Source organism: Seriola aureovittata, chromosome 22 (assembly GCF_021018895.1).
Source record: "Seriola aureovittata isolate HTS-2021-v1 ecotype China chromosome 22, ASM2101889v1, whole genome shotgun sequence".
In the NCBI taxonomy this organism is placed as follows: Eukaryota; Metazoa; Chordata; class Actinopteri; order Carangiformes; family Carangidae; genus Seriola; species Seriola aureovittata.
In genome coordinates, this window is record NC_079385.1 from 4,948,679 (window position 1) to 4,975,545 (window position 26,867).

Below are 26,867 nucleotides of genomic sequence, written 5' to 3' on the forward strand. Positions count from 1 at the left end.
CAGGAATCAATACTGAGGATTGATATTTAGCCGCTAAGATTTAAATAGCAGTGTTTTTGTTACAATTGTGATCAGCTGATTAGTCACATAAACAGCTGTTTTGATCGTCTCGCTCACACACAGTGAGATTCATGAAAGTTGTTGAATATCCACAGAGATGTTGCAAAAAAAAACAAGCAATTATCTTGTTAGAAATAACATCTAGTTGTTCTGTCTCATCGACTGATCCATAATCTATGAATACTACATGTAAATACTGTTTGTTTCTCCATGTTCTGAGCATGGAGCTGGAGCCTGGAAGCATCAGGTTTCCTCATCGCACTTGTTGAAGTAGCACATTGGACAAGGATTTACTCCAAACTGTGATGACACAAATCCATTTTGTACGTATGCGTGTTTGATATGTTCAGTGAACTTCCCTCAGCAGATGAATGTGAAAACAACCCTTTAGTATGAGACAGTTAAGGTCAAACATTCAAGTGAAGTAAACAATAAGCAAAACATATTTCTGAGTGGACGGGGGCTTTAAACTTGCAGATTTAAACACTTGAATTATGGGAGAATCTGTTTTTCCCATGAAATTGTTTGAAGAAGCAACAACAACAAACTGGATTAAATACACGACACAATATTAGAACTCAGAGACTCCACTAATGCAGTTCCTGTGTCTGTGAAAGAGCACTGACATCTGTATCAAATATTAGGAAAATGGGAATTTGAAATGCATATTATTTCTGGTATGATTTTAAAGACCCCCTCTGAAGGTTTAACCTTGTTAACATCCATATGGTGTTTTTTTTTTTTGTTGCACTTTTTATGCTGGAAAACCATGTAAAACAACATATTAGTCATAGCAGAGTATTTTTACACAGTTAAAACATGTCTGGAGAGAAACTTTAAGCCTGCCCTCCACCAGCTGCCTGTACAAACACAAGCAGAGCCATGCTGAAGTGCAGAAAGGGAGAAAAATGTAGAAATGAAACATCACTGTTCAGTTGGAGTTAACTTTGCTTGACAACGCTGCTGAGTCAAAGTATCCAGCTGTTTGTAAAAGTGGGAGAAAAGCAGTAGCTACATTACCTTGACAACAGTCCTTATAATGGCTGAAACGAATTAAGATTTCTGCTTTTTCAGAAACATTTTGACTGTCGCTGTAATCACAGACTGGAGTTATTTTACAGGTAAAAGCTAATTGAATGTGAAACCATCTGCTTCAAGGCAGCACCGAATACATTAACTGATGATTGAATGTCTGTATAGAGCGGATCAATCCAAAAAATGTGCTGAAGAGGGACACAGTCTACAGCCAGCACATTAAAAAAAGAGAAAAAGACAACTTCATAGAGAAAAACAGTGAGAGCTGATACGGCTGCACAGCTTGATATTTCTGAGCACTTCCCACTGGTGGATTGAATCAGTGCAGCAGCAGTCCAGTAAACATGCAGCAACAAGCTTGACCTTAGAAAACTGGGAACATCTGTATGTGAAGCAGTAAAACTGGATATATTCTGCTCTAAGGTCAAAGCCATAAAAACACTGAGGTTTTGGTGAAATTGTAAATAACAAATAAAGTTTAGTCAGTGAAATATATTTATGTTCTCCGTGTGAGAAATGTTCTTGTAAATGTGGAGTTCTGGACAACGTGGAGCAGGCTGACGGAAGCAGGAATATACTGTATATATTAAACATTAAACATGAGCAGAGCTTTTGGTGGAATCAGGATCTGCCTTAAAGACCCCCTCTGATGAAAATCAAGTGTTTAACCATGTTAACATCCATATGATGTTTCGTATATGATACAACTCTGATTCTGGTCTCAACAGACTCCTCATGTGAGTCTGGGTCTGCCTGAGGCTAAATTCAGTGTTTCTCAAACTGTGTGTGAGTGACCGCAAAGCCAAGTAGCAAGTAGTGTGTATGTGTTGCTTTCAGTATTAAATCAAGTCATCTGTGCACTCAAACATTATTATTTGAATTTGCTGAGTTGTCACGTTGGCTGTAACCGAGCGACTCACGCAGCTAAAGCAGTTCACAGTTTATTATTTGACATGAAAAATGATCAGCGTGACATTTGAAATGAGACGTGGATGAAGCTCAAGGTTAGCCTGTCCTGGGACTGTGGACTGGGACTGGGACTGTGTGTGTGTGTGTGTGTGTGTGTGTGGGGGGGCACAATAAAGGCCTCATCCAGATTTCTCAATGAGGGAGTAAGAGGAGATGTGGGAGGTGGAGGTGGGAGGAGAAAAACAGAGGAGGGATGACACAACAAGGAATGTCAGAAATGTCTGCTCTCTACATGCAAACACACACTCACACATGGTTGTTAGTGTGTTTGTGTGTATTCCTGGGTTTGTGTTAACTCATTTATTATTTTTGTGTGTGTGTGTGTGGGGGGGCACAATAAAGGCCTCATCCAGATTTCTCAATGAGGGAGTAAGAGGAGATGTGGGAGGTGGAGGTGGGAGGAGAAAAACAGAGGAGGGATGACACAACAAGGAATGTCAGAAATGTCTGCTCTCTACATGCAAACACACACTCACACATGGTTGTTAGTGTGTTTGTGTGTATTCCTGGGTTTGTGTTAACTCATTTATTATTTTTGTGTGTGTGTGTGTGTGTGTGTGTGTGTGTGTGTGTACAGTACCTGTAAGCCCCCATGCTCGTGTTAAGGTGTGTGTGTCTTCCTTTGTGTTTTCCAGCCTCGAACCCGTCAACCTCGTCTCAGGTAGATAGCGAGGTTATTCTAAGCTTGCCCTCTAGCGCTCGCTGCGCCGCTGTCGTATTTTCTTCCTCTCCGCTCTTTGTCTCTGCGTGGCGTCCCGAGGTGAGGCCGTCTCCGGCTCGCTGGAAATCCCCGTTCCCACACTGCTAAAGTTCCACACATCAGCCAGAGTCAGGCGAACCGCCTCGTCTTTCTCATGTTTCCTGTCCACAGCATTACGAAGCAGGTGGATGTTGTTTTGATCATTTATTTGTCTTTATTAATTGGTTTATTAGAGTGTCTCACAGTGATTAAGCTCATATTTGTAGTGCTTTCCTATTGGCCCGAGCTCAGCTGTTTCAATTAAGTCTTTTATCTGAAAAGCTGCTCTGGTGATTGAACTACTTGTTTCTGCAGCTCTCCTGCCAGCAGCCCCACAGTCACTGTGCTGTGTGTGTTTGTGATGCACTATACAATACATTCCCATCAACCTTAATTTAAATAATTGTTTTGTGTGTGGGTTATCTAATCAGACACAAGCATACAGCATAGATACACAGCACATAGTTCCACACACACAGCTTAATCATAAAAAGTCCCAGTTTAGCTGCTGTGGAGTGTTTAACCTTAAAAGGCATGATCTGAACCACAGCGCCAGCCCTGACAGACAGTGTGACTCCTGACCAGACAAATGACGTTCGCCAATGTCAATCTGTGATGGTGGTTTGAAAATGTGTGTTTCCGATGTTGATTCCTCGCTCACACGTCGACCTCTTCTTTTCCTGTCACGCGGCAGAGGTGGTTGTTTTTGCAGCAGCTCTGAGCACGTACGAAGATGTTTTCTATGAGAAACTTTGCCTTGTTTAGTAGCTGCTGCTGGAAGCACAGAAAATTAGTTCATATCATACATGTCATTTGTAATTTGTCACCTTTCTCACGCTCACGTAGCATAGTGCCAGTGTGCCCCATCGTATTTCACCCGCTGCCACTAAGATCAGGTATTTTTAAATCCTTCACATAGGTCCTTTAATGGATTTACACTCACTGACTGGGAGCGTAGTTACACTACAGTACAATCAGAGTACAGCATTTACACAGGCTTCACTTGACTCTAGCGTATAGTTGATGTAGATGTAAATGTAGTCACTGTTAAAGTTAGAATATGTAGCTGTGTTGTTGAGTTGTGAACTTACATTACCCCAAAATGTTTCCAGCACTTTTAAAAACAAGAGAAATCTGAGAAATCTGTTAGGTCATATCCTTTATGTGCATGTGTCAGTGTTGTGTCTGTCTGCCAGGAATGGATCATAAGTTATCAGAGAAACAATGGAAACATTAGGAGCAGTCTCAGCTCCCAGCCCTTCCCTGACGTCTCGTGTCCGCCGCACAGTGACGGCCAAACACTGACTTCAAATCAGTGTTTTGCTTTATTCAGTGTTTTTAATAGTTATACTCAGCTGGTCTGTTTGATTTGGAGAGGAGGAGACCTCTGTGGTAAAAACCTCCTGAGTGACTTACACTGAAGGAATCCCATTAAGGAGAAGCTGACGGCAATGGTGGTGAAGACAAAAACTCCCATGATCCCAAGCTATTTCACAACAGCTCTCAACTAGGTGTTTTGTCATTGTTTTAAATTGAGAGAAATACATAGATATTCCGACATAGAATTCCTGCGAGCTCTAAAGGCTGCAATCTTTCATCCTCTGATGACATGATGATGTAAAACTCCTCCTTTAAACAAAGCTGTAAAACCCTGGGAGCAGCTACTAAACAACCTCTCCATCTGGCCTTAGTTTAAAAAACGCTCCAGCAGAGACGTGCTTTGATAAAGGATGGTATCATTTATTTAATTGTGCAACTTTAATTTATGACAGGCTTGTTATAAATATTCACTTGTACCAAATGACTGAAAATTAACAACCTATTGTGATGTTTAACGACCCGACAGCACCCGCTGTGGCAGGTTTAATAATCGTTTACCTTTCTCTCCTGCAGTCATCCAGTTTGGGTTCGTCTCTCTGTTCGTGGCTTCGTTCCCGCTCGCTCCTCTCTTCGCCCTCCTCAACAACGTCATCGAGATCAGACTGGACGCCAAGAAGTTTGTTACAGAGCTACGCAGGCCAGTAGCCGTACGAGCTAAAGACATTGGTAAGCTGATCTGACACACACGAAGGAGAGAAATATGTACAATACACCAGAATACAGACAACTTGAAAATTGATATTTCTCAATTCTTAAACATCACGGGATAAAAATCGACCGAACTGAGGTTTACAAACTGACGCCCTCTAGCAGTTCAGCGTTGTAAAGTTGTTGTCCTCGGTTAAAACCAAATCTCTTTCATGCTTCAGCTTGAACTCTGTGTATTGTTTAATTTGAGACAGTACAGTTTGAGTTTTAGACCGTGATTGTGAGGACATTTCTAGAGCGTCAGGACATGTTTAGAGAGTGAGTACATTTTTTTAAGTGTGGACATTTTTCTAAAGTGATGTGCAACAGGTCTCACACTCTAATGAACAGAAACACTGTGGACGGACGACATGGACACACTTATGCACTCACTCCTGCTCTTCTTTCTGCAGGTATATGGTACAACATACTGAGTGGAATGGGAAAATTCTCAGTCATTATAAATGTAAGTATCAATGCAGTGTCCTGCTTTTCACTAATCCTGTTAAATTAGTGAGGAAGGCAGATACACAATGAACACATAAAGACATGTATTCTATCGAAGGGACTGTACATAACGTGTCTGTATGAAGATCCTACATCAACACTTTTACTCTTTAATAAATTGTCAAATATCTTAATTATGAGACATTTGTGTAATTAGTGTTAACAGTGAATGCCCTCGCTGAGGTGACTTTTAGTCTTTAGCATCTTCTCCAGTGCACATTTTAAATTCAAGACTAAAAAACTAAAAATAAATCCATATGATGCCATACATTTTAATTATTGCATGGAGCATATTCTAATGTCAGTATTGTTATTACAAAAATAGGGTTTCATCTACATAAGTAGGGTCTTTTTAATTACATAAAACATTATGAGATAAGAAAAGTTTTCACCATGTGTTTGATTCATTTAGAGAAGACATTCGGTTACATTTTAAAATTTTAACAGGATCCTGAGGTCACAGTGTTCACACACAGTTCAGTAATGTCAGAGAAATCGCAGGCAGGAATAGATGTCGAAGGTTAACAAAGAGTGAATAACAGTTCTTTGCCACTGACCTTGAACTTCTCTGCAGGAAGGTTTCAACATGTAATCCAGCTCTCATCAGGTCTCTATGTGTGTGTGTGTGTGTGTGTGTGTGTGTGTGTGCATGTCCTGCATAGACATGAAGTTACACTGGTGACAGCTGATATTAAACACAGATTAAAGCTCTCAGCTCCCTCTGAGATGTCACCTTTGAGCACCTGATGAGAACCAGAATTATGTCTGAAACACCCATACATGCTGATCTGTGCAGGCCAAGGTGTGTGTGTTTTTGTGGGAGTTCAGGAAAGTTCTGTTTGGGATTTGTCCTCAGCCAGCGGACTAAATCCTATTCCGTTTACTTTTAATACTAAACAGATTTATGGAGGATTCAGAAAAACAAGCAGCGGGAGTTTTTATTTATTCTTGAGCTCTGGGGCACTGAACACACATACACACACTTAATATACCCTGGGAGCTTCAAGGCAATGGAAACTGGAAGCAGAATTCCCCTTTTGTGAATGTATCTTGCATCTATCAGTTTTACAGACTTTATTTAATATTACTAAATGAATACATTGCATTCCTCAAATATCTCTGGAAAACATGGTTTACCAGAACTGTTAGTGCTTTCTAACATCTGAAAATAAACACTTTGACCCATAAAGGTCTTTCACTAAAAACTGGTGGAGTTCTACACGCTAAACTTATTTTCTCATGCTGTAATCTTTAACAGTGCTAACAGAAAAATATTTCTCTGTCTCTCTCTTTCTCTCTGGAGGCCTTCGTGATCTCCTTCACATCAGACTTCATCCCTCGGCTCGTCTACCAATACATGTACAGTCAGACTGGCACCATGCACGGCTTCATCGACCACACACTGTCCTACTTCAATGTGTCCAATTTTAAGCCCGGCACGGCACCGCAGAGCTCCGGAGACATCCCCGTCTGCCGGTAAATACACACAGAAACACCTGCAGAGATACAGATTTTGGAGGCAACTGTTTAATTACATTTGTGAGAGGCATGGTTAAATAAGAATGACAAATCAAGGGGTCTTGTAAAAACATTATTGTAATTATTTCATTCGGGATTTAGCAAAAATAAACAAACAGAAATAGATACCTATTCATACACTTATTCATGCACACAAGCTAATTTTCACAAACGTACAACTCGCTGTCACTTGTTTTTTGATAGATTTTTCCTTTTGCTGCACTTCAACAAAGTGCAAAAAATTCAACTCTGCAAATCTGTAACTCAGAGGAATTTAGATTGGGGGATTTTGTCTAAGTGGATAAAACAGCATTACTCCGTCTTGTCATAGCTTACAAGGCTAGAATCCATTTAATCTGACAGAAGGAAGTCTCTGTTTCTGCTTTGGTTCATTGAGCTCATGCCCATCTCCAAATGGATCCAGAAACCTTCAGTTAACACACTGAAAACCATTTACACCTTCTTATATGCACACCAGATGCATCAACATCTGCTGTCAACAGAACCTCTTACAGAACAGCAACACACTTTTGTGCCATAAAGTCATCCAGGGTATTCTGTTTTTGTGATAGCAGAGTAAGAAAGCACCCACTGCAGATTTAAAGCTGTTTTTTCTTATCCTGACCAAAACTCTTAATTAGTGTGAGCGTTGTGAAAATGAGCCGCCAGCATTTCATATATATAATGATGTATCGTCTGCATAAAGCAACATACAGCATTTTATATTCAATTTCATGTTTGTACTGTAGGACTGATACATTATACGAGTTATAAGTCTAATTGCAATGGCCTCTTTGTGGTTGTTAAAGAATAAAGTGTTTTCACCATGTACAGTTAAACACTCAACAGGTAATCCCCTTCTAGACCGTCAAAGGTCTTTTGCATCTAGTGAGCAAACTGCACATGTTTGAGTCTGAGATGGGCTGGAGCTGATGATTCCTCTGGGATTTCCTTGACTCAAATAGGAGGAGGAGAGAGAGAATATCCTCAGCTGAAAACATGTGCCACCAACTCAGTCACAACCTGAGTTACCAAATAATACAATATGAATTTTTGTGAACAGGAATGTTAAACATCATGTGAGCAAGTAGTTTTTGGTTTGAGATGTAGATGTGGTTCAGGCTGGAACACACACCTACACACACACACACACAGACATTTTGAATCCTAAGACAATGACAACGGATATGACAGATACTGGCACAATCTCCATTAGTGCATAGTCAAAGACAGTGCACTATTGTACTGTATCTTCCGTGCATTTTCACACATACCAGTGGCAAGCATCTCTTTCATAACTTCAATATAAAGCGCTGTGGAGGAAAAGGTCACGGATGCCAGCGCCCACAGACAGCTGAGGCCGACCTGCTGTTACATAAGGCAGCAAAGAATTACAATGCAAGAATACGGTCTTTGTGTCAGTGTGGTGTGGCACGTCTCGTCCGAAACATGACGAGATTCTGGTCGCCCTGAACACTTTATAGGCGTGAAATTGGCTGGTGGACGTCCAAGAAGGGTGCGTGTGTCTACAGGGTGTGTATGGTGTATGTACAGACAGGCAGTGTATTAGCTGCTGATGTTGTGGGCAACGCCTCTGGGCTCAAGGAAAATAATCCAACTCAGTATGTAATTCAAAGTATGTCAGATGCTCCAGACAGTTCGTGTCTTTCTTTTTCCTGCTCTCTTTCCTTTTGACCCAGTTAATTTGGGGCCTCTCGTATGAATAAGTGCATGCAGGAGGGAAGAAAAGAGGTCAAGAATGGATGAATGGATGGTTGGATGAATGGATGGATGATGGTGTCAGACAGATGACGGAATATATCATTGATGATCAGATAAAGATGCAAAGATCTGGGGGAGGACAGAAGGAAGCAACTTTCAAGACAAGTGAGAAATGGAGATACAGCAGCATTCGAGGATGTAGAGATAACGCAGGGATGAGGATGGATGGATAAATAGGTGGATGGTGTGACAGGGGCCAACCACTAAGGTTTTAAATCTTTAATCACTTTTAAAAACAGCTGTGTGAGGAACTTGAAGACAGTTTCTACTTCAGTGGGCAGAGCTTCACTGTACATCTCTGCAGTCATGGTTTCTCTACTATTAACTCCCAGTGTTGAAGCGCTAAATAAAAATATGGGTAAACTTTGAATTCTGCACAGTGGTTACAATTTACAACACCAGCCTATTTCTAGAAAATAACTTTTTCACTTTCATGGTCTTGAGTAAAAAAAGTTTTGAGTAAATTTGTTCTGTATTTGGTGGTTAATTATTTCTGTGGAAATGGCACTTAAAGTAAAGCAGAACTGTAAAGACAACACAGCAGATGAAGGGGATATAAACAGTAGAAATTATACATTTTTGTAAATGGTTGCAAGTTCACCTTTAGGATTACTTTCAGCAGACAGTCCCCTTCACAAACAATTCACAATTCTTCAATTCGGGTCAGGGACCCTTTTGTTTTGCATGCCATCTTTCTCTTGTTTTCTCCCCTAGTTTCCCTGTAAAGCTATATATGCTATAAATAGTCAAAATACCTTGTGGGCGTCTGATGGACTGGTGGTTAAGGCGCATGCCACATAACCACATCGTCCATGGTTCAGTTCAGTCAAATAAAGGCAAAATGCAAAAAACAGATATCCTGAATAAAAGGAATTATAGAAGAAAGTAAGAAGTACAGCGGTAACAAAAAGTAGCAACAGAATTAGACAGATGCAACATTAAGTAATTTAATATCAATAAGTCATCATTAATCTGACAAGAAAACACATTGATCAGAGAGCAGAAAAGAGTTAGCCTTCAGAAGTGTTAAGAAACATATCGAGAAAGTGACTTCTTAGTCTAATTACTTTGACTTTGGATTAACTTCATCATAATATCATCACTGATAAACAGACGAAGAATACTTAATGTTTTCAGGCTGTACTTTGCTTTTGAAATCATTACAATGTACCATAGTTTCCACTTTAGCTCTGCACGTTCTTGTGACAAGTATACAGCTCTCTGCAGGCAGAATTCAGCATCAGCATCAGCAGCATCAGCATCAGCAGCATCAGCATCAGCAGCATCAGCATCAGCAGCAGCAGCTGTCTCATATGAAAATCAGGCCTTTTTTCATTTCTGTTTTCTGGTGATTTTATTTTTTTTCATAAGAAATAGTAAATGAAAATCAAACCATTTTTTTATTTTTTTTATTTCACTCATCCCATTTTTTACAATGAAAAAGAAACATTGTAATGAGTAAGCGCTCTGCTGCCCTGCTGTGAAGAAGGTCAGCTCCCGTTGCTCTGTTATGTTTTCTCCCTCTTGCTTTTAAAAACACTTTTCCTCGTCTCCGTTGACAAATTTGGACCTAATTTTTTAGAAACTCTAAAAATAGCATTTTGTTGCATTAAGGTGGTGCTCAACTTGACAGCTGGAAGGACTCAGTCTGCTCCTGCCGGGTGGCTTCGTGCCTGGTACAACACTTACTGCTCTAAGTGCCTGTTACATAACACTGAAACTGGCAGAGAAAACATCCTTACATTGCATGATTCAGCTGTACTGGTCATTAATATTTTGATTTTGATTTGTAATGACTGTAGTGGTTGTAACTATGGCTACAACATGTAAACTGTAATTGACCAAAACACAGACTCTCATGAAATGCGGTGCTCTATAAGTGATTGAGGTACAAGCCCCTGATAAGTTACTACTGAGAGAATCACTGGACCCAGCCTATATCCTACTGCGAACTGTGGCTGACCTCTGACCTCCATGTGGAGGGGGCAAGAGAAAAGACAATTTCCCTACAGGGAAATGATCTTTGTTTGTTTTTAATCTGCATTCCTGACATCACTTGACATCCCTTAGTTCAACAACAAATTATATTTAGCCAAAGAGCTTTAGAGTGATTTACAGAAAACAACATAAACAGATAAATCAATGAAAAGAAAAACAAGAAAGAGCGAGAATTAACCTCAAAGTCCTGTAACAAAGAGACTGTATATGCTTCCACCAGGAAACGGTTTTGAAGAGGATTATGATAGTGGTACTTTTAGGCCTCGGCTGCTTCGTGTCGAGGCAGCGCTTGTTCCCTGAGCTGACAGGAAGTTGGCCGTGGTTACTCTCTTGTTACCAGGAGGTCAAGTGATGGCCCAGGAGTTATGTGATGGATTATGGTGTCATTTCTGATAAGGCGTTTTCTCTTGGCACAACAGAAAATATTTGTTTTTTATTCAGTGTACATATTGTAGTTCAGAAATAAGCTGAGTTCATGAATAAATGTAAATCTAAAAAATATCAGTTAATACGTCCTCCTACATGAAGCATGAAGACATGTCAAGGGTATAGTAATTAATATCTACAGTTTCCTTTTTGTCTCATTATTTTTATATTACATTTTGAATACTAAAATAAAGTGGTGAGATGTTTCATTTGCCCTGTATAGATTAAAATCAGTGGGGTGAATGACATCACCACTTTATCAGGCCAACACCAGGCTTTAGGCATAGTGGTACTTTGAGTGAAATTATAACATCAAAGACATTGGTGACATGCTAATGCTAAGCAGTTAGATAGCATTTTTTTGTCTTAAATGTGCCTGAAAGCGCTTTACAATGGAAGCCACATTCACCCATTCATACAGCGCTTTTTCCAGATATATAACGCTTTTCTATCACACACACACACCCATGATACATGATAAATCAGGGTTCATTCTCTTGCCCGAGGACACTTCGCAGTGCATCCTGGCCCTTCCAATCAGCCATAACCATGGGCCTGAGCAATAGCGGCCCAGGTATGATGCTATGCTATGTATGAGCTGTATGCGTTAGCATGCTAACCTTGATGATTAGCTGAAAATGCAAACACAGCTGAGGCTGATGAATGCCATTAGTTTAGCAGATATTTGGTCATTGAACAAAATATAGTAAAAATTAAAATTTTGACTTGATGATGTCACTAGCTGAGAGGTCAAAGTTCAGTTCATCATGAGGAGGACAGCAATGTGCCAAAGCCATTTAGGTCAAAAGCCGAAAGGCGGGATCACCAAAGTCAGTAGGATTCTTCCTCCAGGGACTAAAATGGAGCGTTTAACTCAACAGTGAAAGTGTGATTGTCGGGAAACAAGATATTGTTAATGACTAATGCTGTTTTTAAAAAAAAAAATTGGTCTGGCGTGTGAAATCGAAAGTCAGAAACATGTCATTTCCAAACACTGTGATACCAACGTGTAAAAACGTGCGTCTCTGAGGCAATTACGTGTTTGTTTTGCAGCACATGAGCAACAGAGATGCAACTTCAGAGATTTTATATTGAACTTCTCCTAGATTTAAACTGTGAAGTGGCAGATGGAGTCGTGTGGTTAGGAGCCTTTATCTGTCAGAGACTGATCTGGACCGCGGTTATCTTGTTCCTCTCTCTATCTCTTTCCACCGCTGGCATGGGGAAGTAATAAACTGCAGCAGCAGGAAAGTGGTTTTGGATCAAAGGGAGCCGGATGCCACACCTAATGTCCCCTGATGTCCCTGCTCTCTCTGTGGAGAGAGGGAGCGACAGAGAGAGAGAGAGAGAGACAAAAAAATAGTTGCAAAGAGCAAATAAGAAGAGTTTCCGAAATAAGAAACACACATGTTCTTGAGAGATTGCTTTTGTTTTTAATAACTGGTCTCCTACCATAGTGTTACCTGACAGCAGCCATGTTTGGTCATGAGTGTGTGTTTGTTTGTGTGTGTGTTTTTAAGGATGGGAATGTCCTGACCCTTGTTTGTCAGTAAATTTATTCCTGGATCCCAGGAGGCAGCAGGAACTCTCGGGATGACAGAGACACACACACACACATGCACGCACACACACACACACACACACACACACACACACACACACACACACACACACACACACACACACACACACACACACATCCTTGTTTTACTGCATTTGTAGGGACCCAATATTGACATGATGCATTCCCCAGCCCCTTACTCTGACCTTAAACAGCCATTAAAACTTGTCAGATCCGGCATTTTGGTCCCCCACAAACCTGTTGGGCCCCACAAGTGTAGTGGGCTCCCAGTTTTCAGATCCCACTAATATAGTAAAACACACACACACATTTTCAAGTCCCTCACATACTAACCATAATCTAATTGAGCAGTCTTACGAAAGAATATTGAGTTAGATGCTCCAGTTGCTGCCGAGCTGCACAATTATAACCAAACATGGAGCGTCTAGAAAAAATACACACACACACACACACACACACACACATGCACGCACGCACACGCACACATGCACACACACACACAAATTCACACAAACACACACATACACACACACACACACACACAGGAAGAGAGAAAGAGGGAGAAAAATGATAATATATTAGATTTAATTCAACCCTGGCAGGTTGGGTTGTATTAACTGGAGCGTGACAGGACAGGAGGTCTGCTTTTACACTTTAGTTCACGTTGGAAATTCGTCCACAACGAAACAGTGTAAATGATTGGTGAGCAAGTGAGGGAAAGATGGATAGATCAAAGAGGAGAGAGAGGGAGAGAGAAGAGTCCACTCTCACAGGCAGCATTCCTCACTCATGACTGTATAAGGAGAAGGAATCAGACACCATAAGACCCTGCTAACACACATGCACACAGTTTGCCCTCCCTCTCTGTTATTTCTATACCGCGAGTCAAGTACTCAGTGAGCCAGCTCAGTCAGGCCACTTCATCTGCTCTGGCTTCAGGGGGATTTTTTCATGATGGATTGTGTGTTGATGTGAAAAGACTGATTATGTCTTGTCAGTTGTATCGATGTAAAACTTTGATCGGAGCCGATACATTAAGCTGATCTGTTGAACTTCTGGATGTTCACTGTAAAAGACGGAGTTTCTTATTTTTCCTTTTTCTTTTATCTCAGTTTGAAGCATCGCTGTATAAAATCTTCAAATTACATTTCATTTTACAGCTTCCGGCAGCTGGAAACATCTTGTTTTGGTTCGTCTGAATGCTTGATGGGGTCGTGATTGACAAGAGGCAGAGCTCAGGGATTGGTTGAGACATGAAAGTTAGACACCAGATCAGTATGTACTGTACAAGCAAAACCTATTAAGTTATAACCTGCTGTTTCAGTTTTATAGCCTGATAGAACAGTGGTGTTTTTTAAAACTCACAACCAAAATAGCCACACATTCTGTCGTTGTGTTACTTACGGATACAATTATAGTGAAAATAAATACACAAATTATATAATATAATATCATAATTTCATAAATTTGCTGGGGACCCCCAGGAAACCCTTCAAAGACCCCTGGGGGTCCCTGGACCCCACTTTGAGAACCACCGTCACAGCAGATTTCGTTGTGTCCACACCTTTAAAGTCCGTGCAGAGAGTGACAGGAAGTGTGAGAAAACAGAGACAGAGCTGGGAGTCACACCTACTTTGCTGCGTCAGTCACACTTTTGCGTTTGCACAGTTAGAGTGGGAATAAACTCATGGTTGCACGAGCTAATGTTTACTGGCCCAGGATCTGCCTCTGCCTCAATCATCCAGTGGCTCATCATGAGCTATGGGGACACAATATGCAGAATTATTCTGCAGAGAACTCGTGTAATTATTTGATTCAATCTTGGTGAGTTTTCATCTTGATGCTCTTGATTTTCTGTGTTTTTGTTTGGCCATGTGCTTAGACAGTTGATAAATATGTTTACTCTTATGATTTGACTCTGAGGTCTATCTTAATGTCCTAATGCTGACTGGATAACTGCTCTGTTTATAGCTGTGGCTCCACATAATGCAGACCTTTGTCTGTAATCACAGTCTCTTTAATCTCCTCTGTGCATTCAGTGGTTTGGGAGGACGAGGCGATTTTCTGCCTAAAGATGTTCTGAAGATTAACAATGAGAGGGACTCTCCCGGATCTTCCCTTGAAAGGAGTGCTATATGTTTCTTTACGTCCCACAGGAAAAGGCAGTACTGTAACATAACGCCAGGAGAGTCTGCAGACCACACAACAGCTGAGTCTGTACAATCCTCTCTTCAATAAGTATGAAAAAAACGTTTTTTGCTGCTACAGCCTGATACGACTGGTAGATATCCACCTCTCTAAGACTAAACTCTTCAATGTCTCCATCACAATATCAATATCAAAATCACCTCTTCATCTCTTACCCCAACTAAGGTCACAAGAAACCTGGGTGTCATGTTTGATCACCAGCTCTCTTCTCTGATCATGTTGCATCCTTCTTGAAGTTGTGCTGCTTTGCTCTATGCAACATCAGAAAAATCAGGCCTTACCCGACTCACTACACCACCCAGCTCTTAGTGCAGGTCATAGTTATCTCTCTCTTCAACTACTGCAATGCTCTTCTGACAGGCCTCCCTTCATACACAGTGAACCCCTTACAGATGGTCCAGAAGGCAGCAGCCTGTTGGGCCTTGATCAGCCTAAAAGGGCACATGTCACTCTGCTACTCATTGACCTCCACTGATGGTGGAACAAGCTACTGAATGCTTTCAGAGCCGGAGCTTCCCACTCTATCTTCAAGACTCTCTTGAAGCCTCATCTCTTCTGAGATCACCTCCTCTCCAACACCTCCAACACACTAACATGTCTGACTAGCTCTTACTGTGCACTTCTTTACCTGATCTCCTTCACTTGTTGAATAGATGTCATACCTACACCAAGGTCTCCTACTGCACTGAAGCTTTAGTGATGTCCCTCACTCGTATGTCACTTTGGATAAAAGTATCTGACACATGAGTAAATGAAAATAAAAATATAAATGTAAATGTAGATAATGGTGGTCGATGTTAGCTAATGCTAGCAAACCGTACGGATTGATATTATTATGCAGCTGACATTACTGAGTCAGTTCACTGACGTCATAACTCGTCTTCTCTTGTACCACAGTGTGTTTCAGCGTGTCACAGATAAAACAACTGAGTGATTTTGTAAAAAAAAAAAAAAAAAGCAGTCAGGACAATTATTTAAGAAGGAGACATGTTTTGCTGATAGTAATGATCATGTCTGTAAAGCAGCTGATGGGAAATGAAAATTCATGAAAAAATCAACGCATGTGTCTGACTCCAAACCACCCAATATTTAATGAAGTAACAACATTTCAGTCCCAGATGGATCATCCATCTGTCTCTGCCTAATCATGCTGCCATTACAGTTTGTGACTGCTGTTTATAAAAAGTTACACACAGTCAGGCATCTACACTATTTACAATAACTCAGTGAATCAGGTTCATGTTCAGAAGGAAGTGTTCAACTTCACTTCTGATTAAAGTTGGGAAATAAAACTTTGTTGTCACTTGTTCTTTGCATTGACGAATTTCCTTATGTGCTGCAGGTTTTGAGGCTTTTCGACTGAAGAGTTGATTTTGACTGAATGTGGCTGTGTTCACTTATACTTCCATATGCAAATGAGCGACTGCCTCTAAATAGTTACATTATAAATAAACCTTAAAGTAGAACATAGAGGGTGAGACCCTCTTTATGTTATGTAGGAGTGATTGCATCCAACAGGAAACAGCTTGGCTGTGTACCAGGAATCACTGAAAATAAGAGGTTGTCTCATCAGAGTTTGTATGTTGTTGAAACCAGATGTTTGTCCATACATGATGATCCTCCAGATTCTCCCATGATTCTTCTCTTTATTCTGTTTTTGGCCTTTTTGAGAGCAGAGGTTTCCTCACACGTTATGCTGCTGAGACTGACGGGCCACAGAGACACTCCTAAACTTGTAGCTTCAACCAGACATCGTTTACTTTTTTCTCTGATACGTTCTTGTTGCACTACCCCAGCTCTGGTGCCTGAATTGTCTGATTACATTACTACACCATGTTTTCATTTTTATGATCTCTCACACTCTGCACAAACCCTGCAGACTGTGCGCTTAATGTCAAGTTATGCACACAATAGTCATTCTTGAGTCAGCTGGCTTTGTTCAAAACAGCAGCCGGCCAACTTTTTTATTTATTTATTTATTTTTGAGGCAATAAAGTAAAACCAAAATGTGACCCAATTTTATAAATAAACAAGTAAAGTTTCACTGAAGAAAATGTTGTCATTTACACGTGTCAATCAAACCTGTGACTGAAACTGGATCTTACGTTTCTGATGGTCAAAAGAGGTACACAGCTGTGTGTTAGTGTACGGGTGTGTGTGTGTGTGTGTGTGTGTGTGTGTGTGTGTGTGTGTGTGTGTGTGTGTGTGTGCATGCGTGCGTGCGTGCGGTACCAGATGAGAACACATCCTCAACCTGACCAGTGAAATAAACTCTTGTGTGGTTGTGTTTTATCTCCAGCCAGGAACAAAACATCTTCTTTCGTCTTTTTATTATTTCTCTCATTCCTTGTTATTTTCACTCTTTTTTCTCCTCTCTTTCTTCTTACTTTTGTTCTTTATCATTTTTTCCTTCTCATTCTCCTCTCGGCTGCCTCTTTTTTCCCTCTCTTCAGTCTGAGCATGCCGGCTGCAAGCTCAACATGTGTTTGCAGTTTTTTGCTTTTTGTTTTGCCAGCACAATAAAGAGTGTTTACTACAAAGAAAACAAAGGAAAGGAATCCTAATAAAAGTTATTGCACTTTGAGGCAGATACCAAGCTGAGTGCTGTGTTGTAATGTTATATCTCAGCCAGGTAATGATAAATCAGGTGAACATACTGTAAAAGCGTAGGAGGAAAGTTTTTTTTGTCTGAGACAAGTCCAAGACTCTGGGCTGCATCTCCCATTAATTACCTGTCACTCAAACAGAAACTGTCACGACTGAACAAGGACTTGAACCCAAATGCACGACTCAAGACCCGTAAAAGTACAACATAAACAATCTTTTATTGATAAAGTAACAACACAAAAACACTCGTTGAGAGGAATCCAAAAAAGGTAACAAAAGTAACAACTCAAAATCAGTCTCAAAAGAGGCAAAAAACTACTAAGCAAAGTACAAACAAAAATCGCTCTTGATAGAGGAAAACAATTGCGTGACAGAAAGAACAAGGTCAAAACAAGAACTCAAAAGAACCTGACGTGACTTGGACTTAAGGCGAGGAATGGCTTGGCTCTCTGTATCAAAACAAGACGAACTAGCACAGGACAAAGGAAGACACAGACTCTAAATAAGCACAAGGTAAGGGGACACAGGTGGAGACAATCAGGGAGGGGCAGGCAATCAGACTGGCAGGAAACACACGGGGGGGAGGAGCAAGTTATCTGAAACGAGAGGGAAGTAAGATTTCAAAATAAAACATGAAGTCACGAGACAGCATAAAGACAGGACAACACAAAAGTAACTTAACATAATTTCTTGGACATGACAGAAACCCCCTTCACACAGCTTGTTCAAGGCGAGAATGTTGTTGCTTATTTCCGCCATTCTGTATAAACAGTAAAAACACTGAACAAGGGGAATTGTTGTTGTTGTTCTGCCTTTATGCCGGCTGTGAAAGACATCGCAGACTCAACGCAGTGGGACAGAGGCTGACGCTGTTCACACCTCTGCTATCTAAAATCACACACTGTGGCGGCAATGTTCCACCTTTGTTTGGTTCAGTGTAAACCATTGATGTCACCCACGGGCCTCTGCAGAGTGGTTTTAAAGCTTGGAGTGGGCTGCTCCGCCGCTGCCATCTTGGCAGTGCCTGACTCCTCCTAATTCTCAGCTAATCCAAAAGAGTTTGGTGCATGTCAGTTTATTAACTGCGATAAGCATATGTTTCCGTTAGCATCGTTGGCACAGCTGGACGTCTTGCTGATAGCCAACTGTGATGACACCCACCTGTTACTCAAACTGGCCACGCCCTCAATTATACATAATTTTAAGCCTTAATAATATGTAAACAGATGATTTACATAAAAATTCACGCCAGTACAGTTAATCATGAAGGAGGAAATTAGCTGTAGCGCTAAAACTGTTTTAGTACGAGGCTGTAAACATGTTTATTTCTGCTGTAAAGTTGAGGATTTTAACATGGGAGTCTACGGGGATTGACACGCTTTTGTAGTCAGCCATGTTTTTCACTTCCGCGTTGTCTCAATTTTTCATCCCTGGAGGTTGCTACTAGGTGCAAACAAGCAAAGCCAACATTTATGAAGGATATTCTGAAGGGATATAGCGAGATCTCTGTGGGGCTAGTGTGCATGAGGCCTTCCTTGGATTACCCTTTGACAAAGACTATTTTTCTGTGGGTGGTCCTCTTAGTGATTAACCATGTTACTGCTCTGGCTAAGTACCTACTTCATTCCAAGCAAAGCTCATTTAGATAATTTTTTCCACCAGGCATGAATCAATGAACCAAAGGGAATATGAGTTTCTCCTTTTTTATTACCATTTGTGTTTTCTTCTAGGTACAAAGACTACAGGGAACCCCCTTGGTCTCAAGATGCATACCAGTTCTCCAAACAGTACTGGTGTGTCCTGGCTGCAAGACTGGCTTTCGTCATACTGTTCCAGGTATGAGCTCATTGTTTTTTGTTTATGAGCTGATGCTTATTTCAATTTGCAGACAAAGCAAATAATAAGCAAATTAAACTTTTGGTCTTTAACAGGTGCATACACATGTTCAGGATTTTTACAGTACATGAGTTACACTACAGTAAAGTAACAAGCACAAACACTGTTTTGCATTTATTGGTTTCAAATGTGTCTATTTATGGTGTACAGTTGTACGACACTGATTTGTGTAATAAAAGAAAGGATAAAGTAATTGTGTGTGCATGTGTGTGTGGGCCAGTCATTTCTAATTAGGTGGATCATGCTGTTCTCTCATTATAGTCAGGGTCAGTTACCGAGCAGCTCATTTCTGCCTGCCTGCCTGCATGCCTCACTGACATGTGTCTACCAAATGTCCTTCAGCAGCAGAGCTGTTGGAGAAGTTCCCGTTCATTACTGCTGCAGATAGATCATTCTTCTTGATTTTCAAACACATGAACAGGATTCAGGAGATTCTTTGCGTCTCTCGAGTTTCTTGATCAGAGGTTTTTAAACTGTGAGGTGCGATTCCCAACGCAACGTGAGGTGAAGATGCTGAGTGAGTTTAAATGGACAGGTGCCCAGTCCTGCTCAGACTCATAACTCAGTCAAATCTGAACACAAATATTTTTAGAATGAGCGTGACTTACACTTTCCACTGATATCATAATCTCTGCTGTCTATTGTGAATAAATGTCCATATATCCACAAAGACATAACAGAAAAAAGATGCTCCTTCCAACTCCAGAACTGACTTGAGAATCATCACATTTGGGTATCTTTAGTTAGAGTGTGAAGTTTAGCAAGTTTAGTATCAAATCAAATGAAAACTGGAACTAAAAAAATTTAACTAATATAAGTTAAAAACTAAGGTCAACTTGTAACTAGTATATTAATACTGTCAAAGTATTAAAGTGCACAGTCCACAGAGAAATGCTCACAGCCTGTTTTCAGAAACTGAGCCTTAAAACCAGCCGTCAGGACTTCTGGAACTTTGTGATGTCACAAAAAAGCAGTCACTGCTCTGAGCCTTGTCCCACCTGGACCCACCATCCAACCTTGCAGGATTTGGTTTCTCTGAGTGTTTACCTGAAATCTGATATATTTTTATTTGATAACTCAGAAAACAGTCAGCCAATCAGAGGTGAGGCTCAGAGCCTCCTCTCTTCTGATTGGCTCACCAACCTGTTGTTATTAGAGCTCCAGAGAGAAGCCTGAGAGAGGAGATGTAAAACTATATTGAGATGGTCTTTGGTTCTTAAAACCACAAATATATATATATAAACACTTCAGGACCTATGAACTATTTCATGTTGTATTATCAATATCTTTTTTTGACGTTATCAAAGCTCAGAATTTCCCATCACCATGCTTCATATACAGCTCATGTATATTTGTGTTGAAAATCTGTGCACATACAGATTCTCTTTTAAATCTTTGGCACTTCCACGGATTCATTACACAACCTGTCACTTTCCTCATCTATTTCTCAATTCTCCCTCTCCTCCAGAACCTGGTGATGTTCCTCAGCCTTGTGGTTGCCTGGGTGATCCCTGATGTCCCCAAAACCATCATGGAGCAGCTCAAACGGGAAAAGAAGCTTCTGGTTGACGTCTTCTTAAGGGAAGAGAAGGAAAAATTCCAGCTCATCCAGAGCCTCTTCGCCAAGGACACCACCCCCCAGCCAGGCAGCCAAGTGCCCCATCCAGGACAGGGCATCCCCCTTCCAGGCCGCTACAGTACTCTACCCCCAGGCCCCACACAGGCCTCGACTGAAGATGGAGGAGGAGGGCCGAGGGTGAGATGTAGGGCCGCCAGCTTCAGCCAGTTCACCAGGAAGAATACCCCGTTACCTAGGAATGAAAATGAAAATTCAAGACACACGGCAGTGTGACATCACACACACGTGTGTATGGGTGCCTCAGCTGGGCCTCAGGACTGTGTTGCTCGGGTGATTCAGTCCATATATTCTTTGTCTGTGTCTCTTGTATCCTGGTGTGTGTGACACAGTACAGCTGTGATTGAAAACATCACAGCCTAATTTCGAACATGACATCTGATTCATTGGTCTCAGTGTGATTGAATGTGCAATGTTACATTGGTTGAATGGGTGTGTATGTTGTTCGTATTCGCACTGACTGTTCACCTGATAAAGTGTTATAATTTTTACTTTTTGGTAAAAATAAATTATTTAGCGAGGCACACTAGCTTCATAGCGTAGACAAGCAATAATTACTGTATTAGGCTGAACAAACGAATATTACAAGAACCTGGAAGACTGGAGATAAAGACAACTATGGACTAATAAACAGATTCACTAATGAACACTTAAATGGATTGATGGACATTGTGGTTCACTACTAGTGCTGGAGACTGTCAGAAGTTTCCTGCTTATGTGCTTATGCTTTTTATGTTTTTTGTTTTTAACAGAATTTGTAGCAGCTCCAATGTTTCCACACCTTTCAATGCTCAAAGCACATCAGCCTCATAGAAGAGCAAATCTTTCTTCTTTTTTACAGCATTTACTGTGTTCAAGCTTATTCTTCATAGAATTCAGGAATCACTTTGAATCATTTTCACACTTTACTAAAATTGAATTGTCGGTCTACACACAGCTGCTGCTCATTGTTTCTCTACAACCCACCCCACGTATTGATGGATGGTTGCACATCCCAATGTGGCACATTGTTGAATGCCACGCAGATTCCACTCCAAGTTATAGTTTTAGAATCAGATGAACTGTGAAGCATTTTTCTTGTCAGCCATATGCATTTATTCAGCTGTCTGTAGAACGATCTAATGACTACACTTAATGAGCTTTGAATGCAAAGAGAAAGTCGACTCTTTTGCAAACTGTGAATGTGAGCGAGGTACAAATGATCTGTTTTTATTATCAAGGGAACAAATACTTCACTAAATCTACTACCAAGATAGAAGAGCTTGCATAAAAAAAGTTAATGGTGTCATCTTCTGGCAGCCATATTGGAGATTTGTTTAGATACATAAACTGTAAACATTTTGTAATTGGGCTGTGTGACTGAACCAGTCATTTTAACACTGATACATCTGATTGATTTTATGTTTAGATCATTCAGCTTATTAGCTAGCTAACATACTATTTGGTCTAACTATTGCTGTATACTGTAGTAACTTGTTAGCATACTACTTAAATTAGTTTTTGCATGTTAAAGTCAAACTGAAATTTGAATTTTTCTCGCGTTTTCAGTATGGAAATATAAGCTATGACATTTGGGAGACTGGACTAGGAGACATGTTGTCAACTTCTGTGATATAGTACGTATTGGTCATAGTCACAGTCATAGCCCTGTTGTCCGCAAACATTAATAGCCTACAATGGTGGGTATGAAATCACTCACTATTTTCTAAAAGGTGCGCCCGTATGGCATTTTATTTCAGTGTCCGAACTCTGATCACAAAAACAGAAGTGTCGAAGACATATACACTCCTCTGCAAACAGTCTCACAATAAAATGCTCCACATTTTATAGATGCAAAATTACTTTTGCCCAACTCAACAGCTGACAGTGATGATACAAAATGTAGACAATAATTGAACGAGGTATTTGTTAAGTTTGCTATTGCTACATAGCCAGTGTTAGCATTAATATCTGTTTACTTACCAGTCGAGAAGAAACATTGCAAATCCAGCATCAAAATGAATTCCTTTACTCACCAACAGCTGTCTCCAATGGTGGAAATTAACACCAATAATAACTCTTGTCTCTATCATCTCTTTTATTCTACTGAAGTTAGCACGCCAACGAGCTAGCCCCGGCCCGTCTCGTCACTTTCCGATAGCAACTCACTGTAGCCTCAAATCTGCACTAAAGAAAAAGGGCATATTATAACCTCTCATAAACGCAATGATGGCTGAAGCTCTTTTCAAGCGACAATCACCAACACCCGCTCATGGCAAGTCGATAATTGCAGTCATTGTGGCATGTCCAGGTTAAACTCTTTGTAAAACATGAACAGATACATAAATGATAGAATCTTTCTTTCATCATCTAATCTGATCGTCATCATAAAAAAATGTTATACTGAAATAAATAACACTCCCTGCACTAGTTGTGCTAACACTATCACAGCCCCTCCTTATTAAAGCCATCCATACTGTGCACATTGCCTTTTTACTGGTGGGACTTCCTGTGTAAGCTACTGTTTTAGAGTGGCGAAGAAGAATTGATTGAGGGGAAAACTGACATTTTATCTGGGTGTGAAAGGTTACTAATAAATTACATAGACTCACGCACTTGCCAATACTTGATACCGCATTGTTGGCAATTTCGTAGGCATTTCTCTCACTAGTATCAGTATTGGAACAACTCAAATCTTGGCAGAAAAATTAATAAAACTCAAATTTTGTTGGTAATTACATTTTTGAGCAAAAGTATTCAAGTCAAAACAAACACCAAGGATAACTCTATGCTCATTTCTTAGCAAAAATGAATTTTAATTTCGGTTCAACTGTAATGATGGACGTGTGAAACGATCTGGTCATGGTGTGGAAGAGTCAGTTCTGCTGCCAATATGTCTTTTTGGCTGAGGTATGCAAACTCAGAGATGAATGGGCGCCATCTTGGAACACCACATCCAGTTCTTGTTGACGTTAACTTGCCGACATGCTGTAAACCTTCAGTGCTGTTTCAGAGGCCCTGTGACTGCTCTTGTGTTTCCTGTACAACACAACATTTGTCTGCTCAGTTGAGACTCTGTGACAGACTGTTAACTTAAATGTATTCACATGGAAGGACATTGTGATAGTTGAGTTTCCTGGTTTCTGTCATAAGAGAAATGTTCATCTTTACCTTACCCATACTTTACCTAATACATGATTGTTGATAGATCATGAAATGATTTTTACATGTTGTGTTATCTGTTTGCTTTCATCTCATTGGTTTGTTCTTTTTTAAATTTATTTATTCATTTTTTGGCCCTTTTTGACAAGGTGGTCCTAGAGAGATTGCCTGGCCAAAAGAAAAATACTCCGAAAGTAAACTCACGAGGCTGAAGCAGGTTTCTGTGCTTGCTAGAACGTGGCACTGCGACCAGTTAACCTCAATATATTCAGATAAACCTACATGTACAGACAATGAAATGTTTATTGATAATTTTCTCAGGTACCTGTTTCCTCTTGTAGGCCCCTCTACTTGTAGATTCCCATATTGTTTGGCAAGAGATGAGGAAGGGAAAACTGTGTCAGGGCTTGGTTGGTAACCGGTACGTCACACATGCGAAGACAGTAGCTAGTTAAGAGATGAGTGATGACAAAATCTTCCATTGTCTTTCCCCCCGCCCTTTCAGCTTTCCAACTGGTTGTCCCACTACAGAAGAAATACAAAAGTAAGGGGTCTGTTAAAAATGTAATATCTACTAAAATGTATTTTTGTAAAATTATTCTGTCAGTCCCATTGTAACTGAAGAAAACTCATAAAACAGAAATAAAAGCAAGAGAAAAAGTGAGTCCACAAACACAACATTTAGATGCTCATGTTACGCTGCACCAAATGTGCAAGCAGTGACGACATTGGTACATCAGAGCTCTGTTTCTGAAGGCAACTCTGCCACGTAGTGCTCGAAAGTGTCCTTGCAAGTTTTAGACCAACACAGGTCTTATTTCCCCTCCCGGTGCCCACGTTGTTTGAAAAATAACCCATCTGAGCACCCATGGGTCGTTGGTCTTAAAAGGAGGTGTGGTGTGGCATTGGCACGATTGACCACCCAACCTGGTCTTAAGTGTCTTAAGAAGAACATTCTTTGTGACATGCCTGTACATGGGGCATGAGGCTCTGCAGAGAATCGTTCTTTCTTACTACCTGGTGCATCTTCCGCAGTATTTCCCATCCATCACCTACATTTGTCACCACAGTTTCATCACGAACCGAAGATTTATACACTTCACTTCACTGTAGAGCTGTGCAGAGCCCGTTGATTCACTCAGCCCTTCCCTGCCCTTCAGTGTGCACAGAGCTGCTGCGTTCATGGCAGGACTGGACCCACAGGTTGGTCACAACATGTGATCAACCTGTCACGATTAGAATCCAACTGTGTTTGAGACACTGCACCATTGTAATATCAATGCGCCAAGGTGCAAGCGCGCCTTACTTTTAAAGGGAATGGGAGATGGCACTGTGATTGGTTTATTGGCTGTTACGCCCAAAACACTCCCATGATTGATTAAGAGACTAAGTAAAACCCTTTTGAACCACACACCTGGCAGCAGCGACCGTTTTTTTCCCACAGTTAAAATAGTAAAAGTGACGTGGACACGCCCTAAATGCACTTTGCGCCACACGCTTCAGACCGTGCGCTTTGGATTGTTAAAACAGACCCCGAAACATCTCATCTCTCGTTTGAGCCTCTGACCACCCACACACAGTTTTAAGCTGGTTTATAACTATTGGTTTATCATTCCTACATATGTGATAATGTTCTGGTCTGCTCACTGTTGGTTTGAGTTAAACCTCTCTCATATGAAGCGATGAACAAACTCACAGCTTTTCCCCCAAACAGCAGGTGAATTCATCCATTTCTTTTAAACAACTACCTCTCACTGGCATTTTTGCAGCTTTAAACAGGTTATCAGTATTGTGCAGTATTCCTTCCTTTTTTCTGTTTTTTAATTGTAGAATCACATTTTCCTCTTTCATTGATTATAACAAATAGTGGGACAGCAGCAATGTTTAGTTAGTTTTCTGTATCCAAACTAAAACCATGAACGGAGTCGTGCCACAGGTGAAGGTTCAAGACGGAGGCAAACTGCTGGTTTTACCCTGATGGAAAATATGGATAAGAAACTTAATGAGTGAAGTGAGTTGCTGAAAAAACAGCATGTATTTTCAATGGAAATAAAGTGACTTCCTGAGTTTGAAAAAAGTGGACACATGTAGGTAGAAGCTATAGCAAAAGCAATATGTAAAACTCTGGACATTCTTTTGTGTCATATGATGTACTGTGAAAATCCATCATCTCTTAGTAAATGAGTGTATGTCATGTTGTACACTTTACAGCTGTGTGTGTGTTTGTTTTTATTTCTTTTCTTTTAAGGTGACAAAGTGTTGAGAGCGCAACTTGTGTCAAGTATTATAACCCGAAACAGGTTACAAATAACCACCTCGCCCATTTTAGAGTTTTCAGAGTTTCAGTGGCCATGCAAGAGCTCATGGAGTTTTCCTTAGTGTCCCTGAAGGCAACACTGTCATCACTTCCTGTCTGTGGATTCAAATCCTGGAGTTTCCTCTTTGCTGTTTTGAAGATACAAACATTTGTATAAACACATGTAAATATAATCAAACCTTCATGTTTTTCATGGATTACAGCAGAGCCCTTCATTCATCGCTGACTTCAGGTTTGTAGTGAATATTTGCTGATGAGCAGCTCTGAATTCTGACTGTTTGTTTGATCTGTAACTGTTTGTGTCCATTTGAATCATTTTCAGTACTTTTTTACAAGAGGCACCCAGTGGATAATATGTTATCTTTTCATGTTTTAAACT

At 40.5% G+C, this 26,867-nt stretch overlaps 1 protein-coding gene across 3 annotated transcripts in view; it reads left to right on the forward strand.

Moving 5' to 3' along the window:
- ano2b (anoctamin 2b) overlaps positions 1 to 26,379 on the forward strand; it is a 70,558-nt gene extending 44,179 nt beyond the window's left edge. For all 3 annotated transcript variants that reach the window (XM_056368017.1, XM_056368018.1, XM_056368019.1), the window contains 5 exons: positions 4,697 to 4,849; positions 5,284 to 5,336; positions 6,681 to 6,853; positions 19,229 to 19,334; positions 20,863 to 26,379. In XM_056368017.1, the coding sequence (XP_056223992.1) occupies positions 4,697 to 4,849; positions 5,284 to 5,336; positions 6,681 to 6,853; positions 19,229 to 19,334; positions 20,863 to 21,246 (869 nt within the window). In that variant the 3' untranslated portion in view covers positions 21,247 to 26,379. The remainder of the gene's footprint in view (positions 1 to 4,696; positions 4,850 to 5,283; positions 5,337 to 6,680; positions 6,854 to 19,228; positions 19,335 to 20,862) is intronic.
- Positions 26,380 to 26,867: the final 488 nt, after the last annotated feature.